The 21,989-nt window shown below is 48.6% G+C and overlaps 1 protein-coding gene across 1 annotated transcript in view; it reads left to right on the forward strand.

Moving 5' to 3' along the window:
- Positions 1-20,173, forward strand: part of Kcnj6 (potassium inwardly rectifying channel subfamily J member 6) — a 75,188-nt gene extending 55,015 nt beyond the window's left edge. The window contains exon 2 of the mRNA XM_027929228.2: positions 19,848-20,173. Coding sequence (XP_027785029.2) covers positions 19,848-20,173 — 326 coding nt within the window. The remainder of the gene's footprint in view (positions 1-19,847) is intronic.
- The last annotated feature ends 1,816 nt before the right edge of the window (positions 20,174-21,989 follow it).

The following is a 21,989-nucleotide window of genomic DNA, read 5'->3' on the forward strand; positions in this document are numbered from 1 at the left end:
TGCTGCTGTTGAACTTGAACTCACTGTAAAAACGTTGTGACCCAGAGTTCTGGTACCTGTGTTCCTGCTGTCTCCAGCCCTCTGCCAAGCCTCTCTCGGCACACTGGTCGCTGGAGCTGGAACGTGCTGGACCCCCCTCCCAGGAGAGGAGAGGACAGAGATTCGCCCAAGGAGGAACACGGTGCTGACATTCCGTTCTTCCTTGTCTCTAAAAGGCCGAGTCGGAAGCGAATACCGGATGTGATATGAATATCATTGCCCGGGGCCACAGCAACCTGGAGGTGTGGATACATATTGACGGGAAACTACCACTGGAAACTAATGTCCAGGCAGAACGTGGACACCTGTGGTGACTCATGAACCAATGGACAATGTATGGCAGAGGTTTAGGCAGCCACACAGAGTTTTTCCTGGAAATATTTGATTCTCACTCCATATATTAAAAATATATATATTTGAAATGCCAAGTGCTCCTATTTTTTCACCATAAATGGTTTGGGATGAGGAATGTAGGGATCAGTTAATACATGTGCTTTAAATCAAGTCTTCAGACCTGGCTTTAGACGAGAGGACACTCTCGTTTCTGACAGCACCGCGCACACATTTCTGAGAATGTGCTGATTCAGAGGGCTCGTCTCGTGCTCTACAAACAACACCAAATTTTTGACAGATCAAGAAAGATTCCAAGTTTTAAGACAGATTACAGGTTCCGCCTCTACTCTCATGTCATCAACAGTCCCCCGTTAGCTGGGGGAACAGCTCCCCGTGTGTCACAGGAAAGGCCGTGTGCTTTGCTAGACACTCAGACATCACAGGTCAGTCCTGACCATACGAAAGAGTCAGTTGGTGACGAAGTTCTAGAAAGGCCTGCAGCTCATTACGTTTGTCATGAAGAGTGACCCTCTGCATAATGTTTTCTATCCAGTGGCTGCCAAAGGAGCAGTGGTGTCTTGGCTGATGACAAGATGCCCGTCACAGTCACCACAGGACCAAGGCAGCGTGGAAACTCTCAGGCAAACGCTTACTATGATTTTTTTTTTCAATTTTGCCCAATATTTCACGTTAAGATCACGTTTATTAGACAGTCCATAGGCCGATGCCAGTGCTTTTATCAATGTGTCTTTCTGTATTGCTTCTGGCTTCTGTGGTTTGAGTATGTTCCCCGCAAAATCCATGTGTTGAAATCGTCATTCCTCAAAGCTGCAGTGTTGAGAGGGGGAGCCTGCCGGGAGGCGCTGGGGTCATGGGAGTGGAGCCCTCATGTGGGAAATGGGTTAGTCACCCAGGGAATTCAGCCCAGGGAATTTCCTCTCATCTGCACGCACCTGCCTGCCCTTCTGCTTTCCGCCATGCATTGAAGCAGCATGAGGTTCTCACCAGAAAACCAGCAGATACCAGCACCATGTTCTTGGACTTCCCAGCCTCCAGAACCATGAGCTAAGTAAACCTATTTTCATTATGAATCACCTACTCTCAGGTATTCTGTCGTAGCAACAGAAATGGACTAAGACATTGGCACTGAATTTGTGAATCAGACTGTACAGGTCTTGTTTGTTTTTGAAGATCCGCTGCTTTTGATTAAAAATCCTTTAAAGTCTATTTTCCAAAGAAAAACCCTTGTTTCTTGGCATCGATGCCCTCTCCCTGACTTCTCCTTCCCTTGCCCACCAGCCCTCCTTCCCCATGGGAAGGACACTTTTGAATCTTCCTGAAAATGACTTTGAGGCGAGGAGAGAGGGTGGGAAATTTGACAATTGTTTAACCCTCATGCCATTAACTTTAGGAGTTTAAAACATACCCGGGGCATTTCTTTTCGACAGGCTATTAACAAGGCGGAGGACAAACTGGTCCTCGGAGAACAGGGAAAGTTTATCACTCTGCAGACTGATCAAAAATGGCTCCCAAGGTGCAGAATGAATGAAAACATAAACAATTATGAAAAGACAGTAAAAGTGACGTATGGCCCGGCCAGGCTCTGCTTGGTTCCTAGTGCATGTTCCCGACTCCTGGAATATCGGGCAGATTCACAGCCCCAAAGGGAAGTCGGGTTGGGGGGCGGGTTCACACATTTTGGTCTTTTCCACGAGCAAATTACCCAGTTTCTAAATCGGGCGTTGGACATGCATCTTACAAGGCAGACGCATCTCAGTTTGGGGATTAAGTGTTGTTTTCATAGGCATCAATGGCTTTATATTCTTTGGCAAATTGAACACAAATCAGTAAAAATTTAAACTCCGGAGCCATGTTACCTTCAGGGGACCCCGTCTGTTTTCACCTTTCCCAATAATTGCCTGAACGCAAGTTTGCAGCAATAGGTGGGCTAGAGAGTTAGGTCCCGAGGAAGGGGACCTTCTAAACAGCATCACCTTGGTCTAGGGCTTGTTGGCAAACGGCAGATGGAGACTCCGAGACACACGTGAGCTCTGCTAACCTGCACTGCCCTCCTGACCCCTCACCCCCCTCCCTTGTCCCCCTCAAGGGCTCCTTCCTTCTCACGAGGCCACCCCAGCCAGCCCCAGCCCAGAGAGGACCCCATGGCTGCTCACCTCTGGGCTGCTCACCTTGTCCTTGTTCACATAAAGCTTCTCACTATCCATCGTGTTTTCCATTGTCTCTCCACCTAGATTTATGTCACTGTAAGGGTTAGGGGTGTGAGAGGTACTGGCTACACTCTGTAATTTTCATGCACTACTAGGGAGCCTTCAGTCCTTCTTGAGACTCCCCATGTCCCACCACAGACACCATTCTGCAGGACAGATGGGGTGCCCATTGTCAGAGCTTGTGGTCCATCAGGACATACAGGCTTTTTTTTTTTTTTCTCTCAGTACTGGGCATGGAACACAGAGACTTTCTACCACTCAACTACACCCTTCAATAAGTTGTCCGGGCTGACCTCCTGAGTCTCTGGGATGGCACCCAGCAAGAATCCAGGTGTTCTATAAAGAATTACAAACATGGTGATAGCCATGACACAGAGGGAGGTCACATGCAGTGGGCGTGTCAGAGAGGGAAACCTGACCCAGCATGGAGATCAGCAAATAACCCCTGAGCTAAAACTCAGCCAGGTGTGAGGAGGTGGGGGAAGGAGCCAGCCCAGCAGGGGAGCAGGGACCCCAGGGAATGCTGTCAGAGTTTTGGATTTCACTCTAAAAACAAAAGGAAGTCCCTGCAATGCTCAAGACGGGTATGTTTATGATCAGAACTGCTTTGTTCAAAGGTCACTCCAATGACGGGGGCAGAGCCCAGCGGAGTGTGGGGTGCCTGCCATCAAGACTGGAGACGAGGGTGACACGGGCCAGGGTGATGGCAATGGGGGAGAGAAGCCGAGATGCCGGAAGCACCCAGATGTCTGATGGATCGTGTGTGTTAAGGAACCGGACACGGGGGCCAGGGAGAGAATTCTGTCCAGGGAAATCGGGAACCTGGGTGAGGAAGAGGTCTGGGGGGACAGATGCTGGATGTGTCGGGAATGTAGGCCATCCTGACCCAGGGGGCAGGGGAACGCCGGGTCTGGAGATGAGGAGTGAGGTTGGGGCTGGAGACATAGGTGTGACAGTCAGCCACCTGTGAAATCGTGTGTGAGGGACATCATCCAAGATCAAAGAGTGTAGACAGGACAGGAAGCTTCAGACGCCAGAGGGGGGATCCTGAAGGCCAAGAGGACCCCAGGAGGAGAGGGTAGGCAGGGCGGGTGCAGGGCAGGTGCAGGGGAGGTGCAGGGCCCACACAAAGGGCGCGTCTGGGGCAGGACTCTAAACCACGCAACGGGCTCCCTCCAGCCCCTTCCCTCGGTGTGCCTTGCCCAGGCTGCCTGCCATCCACGACGGCTCCCCGCCTGCGGGTTTCATGAGGAGTGAGCTGTTGGCCTCTTGGCCTTTAACCCTTGACTGCTACAGAAACCTCGCAGTCAGTGTTGCCTGGGAGCTCTAGAGTGCTCCAAAGCCACGCCTGCCTTCACACCCAGGAATCAACATGTGGGACAAGGGCCCAGGGCCCATCACACTGGCCCTTCTGAATGTCCTGTGCCAGCAACAAAGACCCGCCTTTTGCTAAAGCCGCCCCTCATACCTAGTCGTTGTCCTGATCACCAAGCTCAAACGTGGAGATCTGGTTGATTTTTAACAGAATCTTAGTCAGTTGGAATAAGAGGTACCACGGGGCTTCCCAGGCTCCACAAAACCGCCAGAGCCCTTCAACATCTGCTTTTTTTCCTTCAAGATGAGGCACCTTAGGAATAAATATCCTTTTTATTTTATTTGAGAAGGAAGAGTTAAGAATTTTAAGCCAAAGTTTTAAGAACAGGTTTGAGGAGAGTTTGTGATTGATAGTAGCTGGGACAGACTCCATGTCCCTGCCGTGGAATGGGACCGCCCTCGCACGCCCCGAGTCCCAGGGGAAGCACTTCAACTCCCCGACTGCAGCGACTCGGTCACCTCCAGCTTTCAACGTGGTTCCTTCTGTTGACACTGTCATTCATCAGGTTCCCTCCCGCTAGGAGTGATGAGTGGAGGTGGCATGACATCCTTTTGCCCCAGGGTGGGCCCAGTGCATCCTGTCCCCTGGCTGTCCCCTGGAGCTCTAGGTGTCACCTGGCGGCTGCTCACATGGCAGGCACCCACCGCGGCTGGTTGGGACCTCTGTGCATCGACCACTGGCCCTGCCAGGCGCTGTCCTGGAAACCCCGGCCTCCGCACTGGTGGGCACTCACACTCACACACACACACACACACTCACACACACACACACTCACACACACTCTCACATACACATACACACTCACACACTCTCTCACATACACACACACACACTCACACACACACACACTCACACACACTCTCACATACACATACACACTCACACACTCTCTCACATACACACACACACTCTCACACACACACACACTCACACACACTCTCTCACATACACACACACAGTCTCTCACATACACATACATACTCTCTTACATACACACACATACTCTCACATACACACTCTCACACACACACTCACACACACTCTCACATACACATACACACTCACACACACTCTCACATACACACACACACTCTCACATACACACACACATACACTCTCTCACATACACACACACTCACACACACACTCTCACACACACACACTCTCACACACACACTCTCTCACATACACACACACACTCTCACATACACACACTCTCTCACATACACACACTCTCACACATACACTCACATACACACTCTCTTACTCTTACACACTCTCTCACACATACAGACTCTCTCACACACCCACACTCTCTATCACACAAACACTCTCTCACACACACACTCTCACAAACACTGACACACTCTCACACACATATATTCTCTCTCACACCCTCTCACACACACATACTCTCACATACACACACTCTCTCACCCTCTCTCACACACACACAGTCACAAACACCCTCTCCTACACACACAGTCATACACACACCCTCTGACTTGCACTCTCTCACACACACTCTCTCTTGCACACACTCTTTCTCTCTCTCTCTCTCTCACACACACACACTCTCTCACACCCTCTCTCACAGTTACACACACACACACACTCTCACACCCTCTCTCACACACACAGTCACACGCACACTCTCTCTCCCTCACACTGACTCTGGGGACCTGGGCTGTGGCACAGGCTGAGGCTGCTCCTGGACAGTCCCTGGTGGTGTTCTCCAGGGCTCCCGGCTACTCCGGATGCTGGAAATCTTCCAGAACTTCCCAGAAGTGGGCCTCGAGTTCCTGGCACTGTCCAGTTCTCCTGCGAATCCCCACCGTGTTCCATCTTGTCTTCTTCCCACACACAGGTCAGGCCCAGGGCAGGGGTTCCGAGCCCCTCCTGCCTGCCCTCCACGGGCCTGACCCTGCCCATCTGCTCTCCAGGGAGGGCAGGAAGACCTCAGTCCCCATAGCTGTGACCTCTGGGGCTGCGAGTCCTTGGTTCCTCAACAAGCTTTGCTCTTGCCAACGAGAGCCCTGCTCCCTGGGCCACTGTTCCCATGTGGACTCAGAGTGTGCAGCCTGCCAGGCCTCAGAGCTGGCCTGTGCCCTCCGTGCCAGCCCTCTCCATCCACCCCAGCCCTCTCCATCCACCCCTCTCCATCCACCCCAGCCCTCGCCATCCACCCCTCTCCATCCACCCCGTAAAGCAACGGCTCTGGGCAGCCAGGAGCACGTGGACCAACAGGAAAAGCCACACGTCATCCCCCTCCAGGAAAACCCAGCTTCCAGGCACCATATAGAAGGTGGCATGTCTGGCCCTCAGCAGGCCCTCAGCGGGGCAGTGCAGACCCATCAAGGCCTCCTCCTGGCTCCCGATGTTGGCAGCACAGCAGGCTGACCCTCGGCTGTTGGCCACCGTGTGTGGGAAGATCACACAGGGAGAAAAGTCTCACTGTCTCCTTCCCACCCCTTCAAAATCAGTATTTCTACAGAAGACAAAATAACTTGACATGAATATCAAGAACACTCTGAAGGAGCACTGAAGGGGGTTATTTGTTGATTTTGCTTTCTAAGGCCATAGTCATTCAGGAAATGTGGACCAACTACCTGGATCATCTTGGTGATGATGGGAAGCCCATCCATTCATTCCAATTTGGGGAGAATTTATCAGTGGTGTTGGGTCCTTGGACCTGTCCCTGTGCTGGACAGTGGACTGTGGGAGGCTGAGGCTCACCACTGAACCTCACCACCAACCACAGGATCTGGCACCTGCAAGGCTCCAAAACTCCCTGCTCAACAGGTGAATGTGCTGGTCTCCAGCTGGCTCTGGCCCAGCGGGCAGGCCGAGGCCCGGCCCTCCCTGCTGTCATGTGTGAATGAAATAACACGCAAGGATAAACTGGTGCCTGGGCCAGACAGATTGTCCTAGAATGCTGAGCAATCCTGAAGCTCACTGCCTCACCTAAGTACAAAGTTGATGGACAGGTGAGGCGTCTCTGCAAGGTACTTTATGAGTTCCCAGTCCCATATGGTGGCCGACCACCAGCAGGGTGCCATGTGCCCTGGTTCACAACCCTGGGGAGGCTCCCTCCTGCCAGCCACTTTGAGCCATGGTCTTTAAATTCAACCTGAAGGAACCATCGGCATCCCATGTGGACAGGGAAATGGAACACATTATAAACGTGGGCCAAGGGGCCCCCCAAATCCATGGACTACAATGGGGGAACACCTGGTAAAACTTTGGGCACTAAAGCTGGCAGTACTAATGTTGAGGAGGGGTAGATCCTGGGAGACACAGCGGCGGGAGAACATCATAGGGCGGACCTGCACAGACCAACACAGCGTGTCACTGGGCCAACACCCCATATGTGATCTGAGATGCTATTGTGCTTCATGAGACCACATCAAGAGGGAAAGGAAATGGCTGTGGGGGTAGAGAACCAATAAGTATTCACTGAAAAGTCACAAGTATCCACCCTTCTAAATTCTTTGATCTAACTACTCTGCACTTTGCACGGATTTCAAGTCTCCCCATGCACACCCCTACCTCACCCAGAAAATGGCGCAGTGATATGTTCATTTGTACCAAGCTCCCCTCCACTCACCTCTGAGTTCTCGCATCACTGTATTTCTCAGGATCTACCCTTCCCCGTCATTAGCATGGCCAGCTTTGGTGCCCACTCACTAATCCTCCTCCAGTTCCTCGAGTGACCCAGGACTCTCCTGTGACAGACCCTCCTTCTGCTCCCAGGGCATTTCTTCCCACCCCACCCACCTCTGCTAACCCTCCAAGTCTCAGCTCCAATGTCATATCCTCAGGGACACTGTGGGTGTGATCTGGTGTGGGAATTAGTGAAAAGGACTCTGCCTTTTCTCGGCTGCATGATTTATTGTTGCAATTCACGTGGATTTGAATGTCTACTTGGTTCTCAATGGACTTCAAATCTGATGAACCCAGGGACCATGATCATTCTACCCCAGAACCCCTCGAGGGGCCTGGCACATACAGACAGATCTTCAGTACAAATGTGATGAATGGACAGATAAGTCATCACCACCTGGGTCCTTTTTGCACTTAGTCCTTAGCCTGTCTTTATTGGACATATTGCTGAGCACAGTGCCACAGTCTGGCTGGGCACAATTCAGGAGCCACTTGTCAAAAGAAATGAACTTTATTTTTAGAACACACACACCACACCACACAGCTCCTCAGGAAAAACCCTCAGAGCCCAACTGCCACCACCAGCTTCCCACAAGCCTCTCCACCTCCCCCACTCCTCCTGCTCTTGAGGCCGATTGGCTGGGTCGCATGGGCGGAGCCAAAAAAAGTCCCCCAATGAGCAGCTCGGTGGTCTGAAAGGGCGGGGAAACAGCCCAATGAGCGTCACTGCAGAGGAGCCAATCAGCTGGCAGCTGGAAGTTTGCTGAGGCTGCTGTGAGCCAATCATCAGCTGGCAGCTGGAAGTTTGCTGGGGCCCCTTGGGCTGTGGCTCTCAACACACAGTACTCTGGGATGGAGGTGAGCTATCCACGGCCAAGACAGCAACCCTGCCCAAGGAAGCCCATCCCCAGGCTTGAGAAGGACTCATGATGAAAACTGCAATTCCTTGAGAAAGTCCAGTGGGGAGAGTTCCAGATACTGCAGAGTCACAAGAGGACCCTATGACCCTAGGGTTCAGTCCCGGTCTAAGCCAATCCTCTCTTCCTATCCCCCCTCTCTCCTACTCCTATTCCTGAAGCTCCCTCCCCCCCCCCTTTACATGCATGGACACACTTTTCCCTAAAACAGAGCGGTTTCTTCTTCTGTCTTGTTTGTGGGTTTGAACCTGTGACCCCACGGGCTTTCGTGAATCAATGACCATCTGACCGGTCTCAAAACTCGGTCCGTGTTACGTTTTAAGAAAAGAGAGTCTGTGGGTCTCATCAGATTCCCCCCAAGAATCCCCAACTAAAGGAAGAGCTGCTGTCTGCAAAACACAGACTAATGAGGGCCGCAGAAGGTCAGAGGGACTCTTCAGATATCTAGCATCAAAGAGTGTTTTGAAATGTTCAAAGAAGGACTGTGCCTCAAGTAACCCCTGACATCAACAGCAGGTCCAGACACAGCGTCACCAGATCTCCCCCAGCAGGCAGGGCTTTTGTTCCTTTTGAGTCAACAAACCACAAGACGCTTGAGACAAGGGACAAGCTATTGATCAGCGCTGCTAATTCTACTAGAGGGGGCAGCAGCTCTCACACCCCACCACGGGGAGGAAAGGAAGTGGGGAGCGGCCAGGGGGTCCCGGGCAGAACCCCGCGCTCAGCACTTGGGGTGTGGACTCCAGGGATGCCCAGGCCTCCACCTGGTCATTACCCCCCACCTGGCAGAGGGGGACTGAGCCCAGGAGGTAGCCCCCTCCACTGCCACCCGCACAGCAGGCCCGCGGCTCCCACCGGGGCTCCCCACATCACGGAGGAGCCTGTCTTCTGTCCAAGGCAAGGAGCACATTAAGTGGTTCAAGTGGCTTCAGCAGAAGGAAACTGTCGTTGGGTGTCTCCCCTGCGGCACTCCCTCCGCGGGGAATAAGACGCGGTGCCCACACGGGAGTGGGCAGAATGTTGGCTTATTTTTGCTACAAGAAGCAGGAAGAATAAAGCAGAAACTGAGGGGAGTCGTCACACAGAGGAGGTGGGCAGAATGGGTGGGGAGCGTGGCAGGCTTTTAGGCTGATTGAAATCTCAACAATTCAAAAGGGTTTCCTAACTAAAAAACAAAAAAGAGATAACAAAAGCAAAGGAAATACAAACAGAAATGAATCCACCCAACTAGTTACACCCTGGATAACGTGACTGCACATTAAAAAAAAGAAGAAGAGCAAGTTCAAGAGACTGTTTTTAATTAGTTCTTTTTTTTTTTTTTTTTTTAGAGAGAGAGAGAGAGAAGAGAGAGAATTTTAATATTTATTTTTCAGTTTTTGGCGGACACAACATCATTGTTTGTATGTGGTGCTGAGGATCGAACCCGGGCCGCTGGCATGCCAGGCAAGCGCGCTACCTAATTAGTTCTTTTCAGTTATACACAACAGTAGAATGTATTTTGGCAGGTTATACACACATAGAGTATGACTTATTCTATTTAGGATCCCATTCTTGCCGGCTGCACATGCTGTGGGCTATTCTGGTCATGTACACAAATCAATGCTAGGAAAGTGATGACCAACTAATTCCACTGTCTTTCCTATTGCTGTTCCCCCTCCCTTCCCTTCATTTCATTTTGTCTAATCCAATGGATTTCTATTATTCCTCTCCCCAACCTCCCTTGTTTTGAGTTATCATCCACAAATCAGACAGAACATGTGGCCTTTGGTTTGGAGGGATATTTGGTTTATTTCACTTAGCATGATGTTCTCCAGTTCCATCCATTTACCAGCAAAGCCATCATTTCATTCTTCTTTATGGCTGAGTAATATTCATATATATATATATAATCTCACATTCTCTTTATCCATTCATCCATTGAAGGACACTGAGGTTGTCTCCATAGCTTGGCTATTGTGAGTTGAGCTGCTATAAACATGGATTTCGATTCATCACTGTAGTATGCTGATTTTAAGTCCTTTGGGTATATACCAAAGAGTGGGATAACTGGGTTAAATGGTGGTTCCACTCCAAGTTTTCTGACGAATCTCCATATTACTTTCCAAAGTGGTTGCACCAATTTGCAATCCCGCCAGCAATGTATGAGTGTTCCCTTTTCCCCCACATCCTCACCAACACTTATTATTAGTAGTATTCTGTATAACTGCTATTCTGATTGGAGTGAGATGGAACCTCAGTGTAGTTTTGATTTGCATTTCTCTAATTGCTAGAGATGTTGAACACTTGTGTGTGTGTGTGTGTGTGTGTGTGTGTGTGAGTGGTGCTGGGGATTGAACCGGGGGCCTTGTGCATTCGAGGCAAGCCCTCTACCAGCTGAACTATATCCCCAGCCCTCCACATATTGTTAGACCATTTGTTTCTTCTTCTGTGAAGTGCTTCCTCAGTTCCTCTGTCCATCTATTGCTGGTATTTACTGTTCGGGTGGTAAATTTTAGAGTTCTTTGTATAGCCTGGAAATCCATGCCTTAGCTGAGGTACTGGTGGTGAAGATTTTCTCCCCATCTGTAGGATCTATTAAGAGTCTTTTTAAAAAGGTGTTTTTGTGGCATAACCTCAATGGGAATATTCAAAGGTTAAAAAGTATTTTCAATTTTATCTCCTAGGTCTTGTTAGTGTCAACAAAAACAACAACAACAACAACAAAAATTACGATCACTCAATGAATTAACCACAGGCTGTCTATTCACCTGGCACAGGTTGTTGGCTACCATCATTTCCTTCCAGTGGAAACCCAAAGGACCCGAAGGAGAGTGAGTTGTAGAGAGAAAAGGAAGAAGTCTTGAAGAGCCCTGGAGTGGCCCAGGTCCTGCTGGGTGGGATTCGGGGAGCAGGGAAGTTCTGATTGGCTCTTGAGGGCACATGACAGTCTCTGATTGGTGCACCATCAACTGGCCCCAACCGGGGATTAGACAAAATGAAAAAGGTTCCCGTGGATTTTCTTGTTTCAACTGAAATAATGTCGGTCCTTGCCTTTGAGGTCTGAGTCGGTGTAAGGGCTCCTCAGAAAGACGGCTGGTGTGGCGATTCCTAAACTGCTCTTTGTGTTGGTCAGATGGAACCAGTGGTAAAGTACAGCTTGTGGGGGCTTGAGGTCCTGCCTTTGGGGAAGAGAGAGAGACAGAGGGGAGAGAGATGGCTTGGGAAGGGGATCTGCTCCTGGTGAGGGCTCTCCCCCCAGCTGGCTGGTCCTCACACGGCCTTTTCTGGGGTGCCTGGGCAGGGAGGGGAGAGCCCGCGCTACCTCTTCCTCTTAGGAAGACGTCAGTCTTCCAGGATCAGGGCCCTGCCTTTAGAACCCACTTAGTCTTCATCACCTCCCTAAGAGGAAATCTCCAGGGACTCAGAGCTTCAAGATATGAATTTGGGGGGCACACCATTCAGTCTATAGCCTGTGTGACCCAGGAAAGTTACTTAACCTCTCTTTACTTTGGAAAAGCAAATCACCTGTACAGAGAGATCGCAGCAGCATGTGCCCCAGAGGGCCGTTGTGAGGATGGGGTGGTGGACAGGAAGCATCCAGTGCCTGGCACTCGGGGAACAGCACCCGGTGCTTCCTTCAGTCCTTCATCTATAAGTGCATCCGTTACTTTGGTAAGAGCAGGGTTAGGAGTATCATGGAGAGCATCTCTTTTTTTTTCAGCCATTTTTAAAAATGCACATTTTGATTTGCTTCTGCAGACTGAAAGTGCACCTCACCGGCCTCCAATTTGGGTGACAGGAGACACAGGACTGTGGATGGGAGGCATTTCTAAGCATAAAGCATTGCTCATTGCTATTTAAATGACGCACGAGATTCCCTGACCTGCCGCTTTGGACGCCAGGCTGGGCAAATCGCCAGGATCATTCTTCCCCATTGGGTGACTCGGTGCTAGGACTGATAAACAGAGTGCTCAGCGCTTTACAACCGGGCTCACTCGGGCCCTTCTTACGAAGAACGGGCACAAGGGTCAACCAGCAGGAAAACGTCACATCACGTAGCCTGGTATTTGAAATAAAATGGCCAAGCATCTATAATCAATTCTGGTTTTGTTTTTTTTTTTTTTTTATATTGACAACATAGCCTTATTCTGCAGCATTCATAAGTGGGGAGGGTGGATCTCTCCATCTTGTTTCCCCGCCGTCTTGCTCGCCAGCAGCTTGGATGTTTGCTCTCTACTGATTGTACCTGTGGCTTACCCAGGGCTCTCTGAGGACAGCTCTCGTCTGTGTGGAGTCCGCGCATCACTAAAATCCAAAGCAGAACTTGGCCTGTCCATCCCCGTCTTGCAGGGTCTGCCTCCCTGTTTGCTCAGTGCTCCTTACAGATTCCTTAGGGGGACCTCAGTTTGTGGCCCTGGCTCCTAGGTAGGTGTTCAGTCCCTCTGTGACCAAAATACCCAACAACAACTGAGAGGAGGGGAAGTTCATTTGGCTCATGGTTCCAGAGGTTCATTCTGTGGTCAGCCAAGTCCACTGCATGGGCCCAAGGTGATGAGGAGCATCATGGCCAAAGGGCCCCTTGGAGGAGAGCTGGTCAGCTCGTAACAGGATCAGGAAGCAGAGAGAGGGAAGGGGGGGCCACAGGGAAGATGCACCCTTCCAGGGCTCACCCCCGGTGCCCCCACCTCCTCCAGCTACACCCCACCTGCCCACAGTCACCACCCAGTCCACTCAAACTAGGATGGGCTGGTCAGGTTCCAGCTCTTGCAGTCCAGTCACATCACCTTGGAACATTCCTGCATTAACACAGGAGCTTTGGGGGACACCTGTATCCAAAGCATAAGGAGGGGCCTTGCAATCACCACCAATAACAGGTCTCCCTCCCTCCACCTCCACCCTATCCTTCCCACATGGTCTTCCCAAAAGGAATGAGTGCCCACCAAAGGATGGATAGTTTCCACACCCTACCCTGCAAGTTAAACTCTGAGAATATCAACGAGGAACCAAACAGAGAGGGTCCTGGTGGAGAAATGTGAGTGGGCATCATCTAATCCATCTACCTGTTTGCCAAATAGAGCAAACAGGCAGGGAGAAGGTGAGCTCACTCTGTCTTCCAGAGCAGGGCACCATCTTCTCCTGCCTTTGGTCATCAGCAACTCCAAGTTCTCAAACCTTTGAACTTCAGGGCTTCTACAAACAGCAGCTCCTCCCACAGGTAAAAGAACATTTAGCCATTCAGAGCCCATGGAATCAACCACAGGGCCCTTGCACAAATGATCAGAGGCAAGCTAATGTTCCAATGAGAATGGAATTTGGTGATTTTTTTTAAACAGTATGTGATAAATACAAAATGATCACATCACAGGTTAGGTTACAAGCATAATGATAAAACACTTGAAATTTGACCACTTATTTTAAGAGCTAAAACATCACACTACCAACTTTTCCTTCTGTGGGCCCTCTCTATTGTTCATTTCCTATTTTACTAATTTATATACTGACCTTTACTCCCTATTTCCCAGGGATTAATTCTGTTGTTTCTTCTTCTGATTTCTTAAATTGAACATCCTGCATATCAGTTTTCAGATTTCCTCCTTTCCTGATATTATCATGTAGGTTGATAAGTTGGTCTTCCTGACCTATAACCCACAGTTTGACATTTAGAATTTCAACACTATTCAGTTCTAAGTGTTACTGAATCTCCTTTACTGCTTCTTCGGTTGTCTGGAAGCGTGACTATGTCATGAAATGCAAGGTCATTGCTTCTGTTCATCTGATTGTTTTCTGTCCTTCACGCACAGAGCTCAGGATTGGAGGAGTTCCTGATGGGACTCCTCCAGTCCTCTGCCCAGTGGGGTTTCCCGCCCTTTTCAGGCCCTGGCCCTCTCTTCTCAGCCTCCTTCCTATAAAGACAAGGTTTCTCAGCATTTTTGCCATCTGAGCTGCTGTGTGCTCTCAGGCAACTAGGGTCACTGTTGGGGAGAAGGGGCAGGAGGAGCCCGTAGCCACAGGATCCCTTTGCCAGGACTCCTGTCAGCCGCCGTCCCCAGGCACTCAGCGCCTCTGCAGAGCAACTGGTTACAGGCCGCACTCGGGCTGGGCTGGAGCCTCACGCTTGGCAGAGGGAGCCCCACCCATTCCCTGGCTCCAGAGCACCTGCTCCTGGCTCTGCCCAGGGAGAGGGGGCCTCCTGAGAGACTCTGCCATCAGCACTCGCTGGCACTGGGGCCACTGGAAAGCCAGAGGAGACTGAGGAAGCGGGACAAGGAATTCCCCTGGACAGGTCAGTCTCGCTCCTAGCCCCTCCTCCGGCCACTCTGGACTTTCCAGCCTCTGGGCACCTGCTGTCTGTACTGTGCAGCGGTCTCGGTTGTGATGAGTGGGGAAGGAGCACGGGGTGTCCCCCCTCTTCCCTAGCTCCATGAGTCCTGGCTCCTACTTTCCGCCAACTCAGGTGTGATTCAAGCTGTGGTTTTGGAGGTTTCCAGCATCTCGGACTCTAGCTGAGGGTCCTTCCTGTGTAGTCTGACCTAAGTCAGAGGCAGAAGTCTGCTCTTTCCTAAGGCACCCTTTCGTTCAGTAATGCAGCTCTAATGTCACCAGGGAGCGACAGCAAGCCGTCCCTGGGCACCCCCTGAGTCATGGTTTCCTCTTAGCGTCAAGTACCTGCGTGGAGTGGGAGCCTCCTTTGTTGAAGCGTCAGCCAAGGCCAGGGACACGGGCGACGTGCGAATCCGATGCGTTCATTAGCGTGGCTCAGCCTTTCACGTGGACACCAGTATCAAGACATGCTGCGGCACCCCAGAAACAGACACAAGTTGATTTGTCAACCAAGTTCGTTAATAAGAGGAAAGCAAAACAAAACAAGAGGCCAGACAGCCAGCATGGCCACAGGGTGTGACCAGAACTAGGAGACTAAGAGCGGCTCCCCACCATTCACTCTTCACCAATGAGGCCTCGTTTTCCAGAGTTCCTCACCCACCGGCCAGGCTCCTCAGGATCACCTCCCCCTGACCTGCAGAGCAGGTACGGACTCGGACACCATTCGGCAGCTCCACCTCCTCTGAGACTAGCCAAGTTGATTTCACTCTGTCACTTTTTCAAATTCAGTGGGGGGGGGGGGGGCACTGAACTGGGACCAAGGTCAATATGTGAAAAAGACTCTATTTCTAAAGGAAAGAAAAAATACCAACTTACCTGAGGAAAGCTTTTTGATATCTTACTGATAGACAAGCACATTAATGTGCTTTCTATGTCACTTTTAAAATGAATTCAGATGCCAACGATGAATAAAAACTGTAAAAGCATGCAAGAGCATGGGCTTAAATCTTGCTTCTTTTTAATACACAAATTAAATACTCCTATTAAAATGGCATTAGAAAGAGGTGTTTTGCTCTTCCCACAGACCTTGGTAAGTCTATTTGTTGGTTAGAGCTGCCTTAATGTTTCACGGATTTGATGGCTTAGATGTCACAAATTTATTTTTTCACAATTCTGAACTCCAGAAGTGTGAGAGCAAGCTGTCAGAGGGTTGGCTCCTTCTGAGGACTCTCCCTGGCCTGCAGATGGTGACTTCTGCCTGTCCTCACCTGGTCATCCCTCTGCATAGTTTGTGTCCTCATCTCCTCTTCTTATAAGGACATGGTCACATTGGTTAAGGCCCACCCAGATGACCTTATTTTAACTTTATTACCTCTTTTAAAGATCTCATCTCAAAACGCATCATTGTGAAATACTGGGGGTTAGGATCTCAACCTGTGGGTTTGAAGGAACACAATTCAGCCATCTCAGTACACTTGGGCCCATAATAGCACAGTTTTCACAAAGTTTCTCAATACTATCAACATTGCCCTCAAGAAATAGCCATGCCACATACTTTTGAATCACATCATTTTATTTGTTGAATTAACTATAGTATATCTACATAATGGAATAACAAAAATGGCATCAAAATGAAATAACCATAAAATTACACTAGAGAAAAACATATTTATGTAGTTACCTTTACCAGACCTTCCTTTTTTGTTTCTTGGTGAGGTCTGAGTTATTGTCTAGTATCCCTTCATCTCGCAGAAGGACTTCATATATTATTCTTGTAGTGCAGTATGGCTAGCGGGCTAGGCATAAATTCTCTCCATTATTGTTTGTGGAGAGAGTTAATTTCTCCATCATTGGTGAAGAATAATTTTGCTGGATATTAAGTTTTTGGTTGACAGTCTTTTTCTTTGTGTTTGCTTTGAAAAAATATCTTCCCACTGCCTTCTCACTTCCACAGTGTTTTATAAGAAATCGGCTGTTAGGATTATCAAGGATCACTTCTATGTGATGAGTTACTTATCTCTTGCTGATTTCAGGATGCCCTCTTTATGATTATGCTTCAACAGTTTAATTAAGATGTGCTAGGTACGAATATCTTTGAGTCTTATTTAGAGTTTGTTTAGCTTCTTGGATCTGGTTTTCAGCCATTACATCTTCAATTATTTCTTCCTCTCCTTTCTCTCTATATTCTTCTTCTGAGACTCCCATTATGCATATGTTGGTATCTCAGTCTCTGAGACTATGTTCATGTTTCTTCATTCTTTTTTATTTATTTTCCTCAATAATCTTCATTACGCTCACTGATCTTTAAGCTAACTGATTCCTTCTTCTGACAACTCAAATATGCTGTCCCTCCAGTGAAGCTTTCTTTCATATATTGTACTTTTCACCTGAGAATCAATTTTGGTATTTTACATATAATTTGTATTTATTTACAGATATTCTCTACTTGGTGAGACATCATTCTCCTAATTCCCTTCATTTAAAAACAAAAAAACATGACTTACTTTAGTCCTTTGGATATGTTTTAAATAGTTCATTTAAAGTTTTTGTCTAATGACTCCAGTGTCTGGACTTTCTCTGGGACTGTTTTCCTTGACTACTTTCTTTCTATGTATGGGGCATACTTTCTTCTTTCTTTGCATTCATAAGTTTTTGTGGAAAATAATATAATGTATCAACCCTAAGAATAAAAATTCCCCTTCCTCTCAAGATTTCTGTTGTTGTTACTATGTGTATTTTTTAGTGACTTTTCAGAGAAAATTCTATAAGTTTTGTACTCTTTTGTGTTTGATTACTAAGGTCTCTACTCAGTTAACTTAGTGGCCAGCTAATGATTAGACAAAAATGTCCTTAAAATCCTGTAACAAATAAGTCCCTCAGTCTTTGTCAAAAGGCTCTGCATGCATAATAGGCCTACCTGAAACACTCAGGCAGGCACTTTACAATTCTTGCTTGCACAAGCCTCAAGGTCAACTAGAGGTGAGCTCAGGTCTTTCTCAGACATGTTCACAGTCCCACACTCACATGTGTTAACATGAGTTAACTTACAGAACTCTAATTTATTTTGTCAATTTTTGCCAGTGTTCTCATCTCCTTTATGAAGAAATGAGATTTCCAAAGTTTTCATTTCACATTTCTAATAGCATCCTCTTGACTGTATCCTATGTAGCTCCTTCATACTCATTGCCAAAGTTCTAATTCTCTCTTCAGCCAATTCCAACTACTGTAAAACTCCATTTAGACTTTAATTTGAATATTTGTATTTATTTCCAGTTCTGTTTGGTTATTTATGCAGCCAGAAATGAAAGTCTGGGTAGATTATATTTTATATTATGTTATGTGATTGCCAGAAACAATCAGCAGTAATTGTTTAATATTGTGTCTGTCTGGGAAAGCAACAGGATAGTCAGAATATGAGAGGAAAATCTGCAGAAAGATGGTCATGGGGGCTTTGAAGCACTCTGACATATTCCTGAAGTCCCTGAGCATGTGTAGAGCTGTAAGCACACACTTCCATTAGGAAAATAAAGTTGTTTAGCATCCTTTCCCCTGGTTTCCCATTCGTGCCTCATGCTGAGCCCACATATCTCTACCATCCCGCCTGCCCCCACCACCTCCAGCACAGATAGAGGAACTCAAAAACCATTTGAGAAACAACAGCAAGGCAGTGTTGATCTGCTCTTCTCTGTACACAGGAGCCCCCGCAGGGCTCATTTTACAGGTGGTGTTTTGTGGGGTTGACCAGTGGAAAAGGGCAGGAAGAGGGCTGGAGTCAGGGCTGGTGCTGCTGGGCCCTCACGGTTGCAGCTGAGTCAAACCCGTAAATCCCAGTTTCTTCTTCTAGACACAAGAAGCAAGTGCAATGCCTCAGGAGTATTTTGTGGCCCTGACTCTTCTGCATAAATCTCACTCATCTCCATTTCCCCTACCCCACCACAAGGCAGTAGCCTAATACGTGTTACTGGCTGTCCTGACAAATGACATACTGACTAGCTGACCAGCCGCTGTCCTGAATGAACTCAGGTCCACAGCAAGACTATCATGAGTCTTTGGTTGTGTTGCTTTGTAGGTCCCTTGCTCTACTGAAAAGTTGTTGTCTTAATTATACTTTATAACTGTGTTGATATAAAGGTGAATATAGTAACATTTTCTTAATCCACACTTTGAAATAAATTCAAACATTTTGTGAGCCCTTTATAGCATCTGTGAGCCCAAACACTATACCTACTTGCCGAACAGAAATTTGGTCCCCAGCAAATGACCACATGAATGCTTCCATTTCCTAAGAATGTTAATGAAAGAGCTTAGGCCTGGTTTTTCCAATAAGATACACGGTTGCCCTTCATTCTTTCAGGTCACATTTGAAAGCCCTTTTCCTGGGCTGTCAGTAGTTCACGTGGCATTTTGTGCAAATAAGAAGAGGGGGAAGCCCTTAAATTCCTGTTGCACTATCTGAGCAGATTTCCCTGGTGGCCGAGGGAAAGTGAAAATTCAGGTGTGTACCCTTCCAGCCAAGGCCAAGGCCATGGCCTGGGTGTCATGACAGTGGGAGGGGAATCCTAGCCCCTGCCCCCAGCTCAGAGGCCACCTAAGTGTAGTTCCATGAGCCAGACTGCATTCTAGGTCTGTGACCAAAGAATTCAAGTCCCACTAGCACTGAGGCAGAGCCTCTGAAAGCACGGGTGACCAGAGTCGTGACCTCAGGACTCTCCAGGGTGGAGGGGACAAGGCAGAGTCACAGTCACATATAACCCTGTGTGCACACTCACACTGGCTTTCTCGTGGGAATGCACAGGCATGCAGGCGCCTGTGGTCCCCTGAGTCCTGGAACCTCCATGGCTCTGTGTCCACAATGTGAATGATACCTCCACGGTGTTGGCCCCTTGTGCATCTCTCAGTGCACCCGAAGGCCACCCCAGGCAGCCCTGCCCAGCTCACTGAGCGTCCTGGGCCTGGGAAAGCTCACTAAAGCCTCCCTTCTTCTCTCCGCAGGGATGACGTGCCAAGCCCGAAGCTCCTACATCACCAGTGAGATCCTGTGGGGTTACCGGTTCACGCCCGTCCTGACGCTGGAGGACGGCTTCTACGAAGTTGACTACAACAGCTTCCACGAGACCTACGAGACCAGCACCCCGTCCCTTAGTGCCAAAGAGCTGGCCGAGCTGGCCAGCAGGGCAGAGATGCCCCTGAGTTGGTCTGTGTCCAGCAAACTCAACCAACATGCAGAACTGGAGACTGAGGAGGAAGAGAAAAATCAGGAAGAGCAAACAGAAAGGAATGGTGACGTGGCAAATCTAGAGAATGAGTCCAAAGTTTAGCGCCTGGCTGGGCCCCCCTCCCTCCTGCCCCAGACGTGGCCTTTCCTCGTCACTCATCCTCTTTCTTTTGGTCTCTCTGGCTTTGTTCTTTATACTTAATTTTGACATCACCAGAAAACAAGTCTTCAAGGTGTAAAATCCCTACCTGCCCTCTCTCAGCTGTTCAGATTGACAAGGTAGACCAGATGGTTAAGGAGCCGTGGGCCCACATTTGTGGCCCAAGTTTGATCTCTTCTCAAAATACCCACCTCCAACTCCTAGAGATTTGAGCTGCTAACCTGCATGTGTCGAACAATACCAGATCACTCTAAAGGGAGTGTCCAAGATTTTACCTGGGATGTGACGAGCGAGGTCTCCGGTGCCTATCTACCGCGCAGCGAGTCATAGGGTACAGCCCTGAGTTTTATAGATCCCACACATTTCATCTGCTACAGGGTAAGGTGCTTGCCCGTGCGGGCACTGCAGGTATAGGACCCAGGTGAGCTAAAGACTAACCACTGTACATATATATGCCTTATGTAATTTTTTCTTTTGGCAATTAGTAATAAAGCCCAGCATGTACAAAAGTACTGTAGAACAGAACTTCTATTAAATAATGTATATAGATGTATCATTAATGTAGTTTTAGATATCTGACTTTAGAAATAAGAAGAAAAAAAAGATTCCCAATGTACAGTAGGCATTTCTTTTTTGATATCTGTGTTTTCCAACTATTTTGATTTCATGAACTGCTGGCCCTTTAATGCATGGCCTTTGTTCTGGGTCCCAGACAGGCAGCCATTAGGGTTCCTCTCTGTTCCCTTGCTGATCCTTTTGTTGAATCTAATAAGCCATAGGTTCGGGGGCAGTTGGGAGATCCAGTAGACGGGAAGACCCACCACCAATAAGCTGATATACTGTGACATGTTTACAAAACAGGTGTCATTTTCTTCAAGAGAACAAGGGCCTCACTAACCAGCCAGGGAGAGACTCCCCGGAACGGCCCCTTCTCTAGCATGTCACCAATGATGTGTTGATGCTTTTTGAGTGAGCTCTCGCCCTTTGGGATACAACTGTTTAGGGAACTTTTCTGCAAATCCAACTGATCCTCCCTGTAATCATGAGAACCACAGGAAATTAGGAGAACGTGCACTCTAGGCAAGATGGCTTGGGTCTGAAGCCACGGAACCAGGGAGGGCCATGATGGTGGCACACAGTGTCCTCGTTGAGCTCCCCTGCCAGGCGCCACCTGGCCTGGAGGAGGGCATCTTGCCTGTCCTGGGGGCTGAGCCATCCACACTTCTTGCATTGGGATTTTTTTCGTCTTCTTTTATAATTACGAAGTGACCGGTATTCAGTATTCAAAGATTAGATCAACAGTTTTAGTCACTGTCTAAGACATCTCTCTAGGGTGTGCCACTATTTTAAAAAATCAAACCCAAAGCATCTGTCAATGAAAAGAAAGCCAAAAAAAACGTAGCCTTAATTCATTTTAACATGCAGAGATGAAAGAAGGAAGGAAGGAAGGATGGATGGAAGGGAGGAAGGGAGGGAGGAAGGAAGGAAAAGGGGGTGGTTTTGTACTGCAAACCCAAATTTCAAAATGAAAACAACAGAGAAGGAAGAGGACTCAGACAAAACCTCAGGGGCAGGTGGAGATTTTGCACTGAAAAGATCCTTCACGTTAATTTCGCATTTACAAACTGTCTGTTCCCCAACACGGTGGCCCGTCATGAATATTCATTGAGTGGATCCAAGTTTATTCTCAGCTCCTACAGCTGTGCTGCAGTTTGAGGCTTTGGGCTATGAGGTCAAGGAGATCAAACCGGCTGTCCCT

Source organism: Marmota flaviventris, chromosome 8 (genome assembly GCF_047511675.1).
Source record: "Marmota flaviventris isolate mMarFla1 chromosome 8, mMarFla1.hap1, whole genome shotgun sequence".
Taxonomy (NCBI): Eukaryota; Metazoa; Chordata; class Mammalia; order Rodentia; family Sciuridae; genus Marmota; species Marmota flaviventris.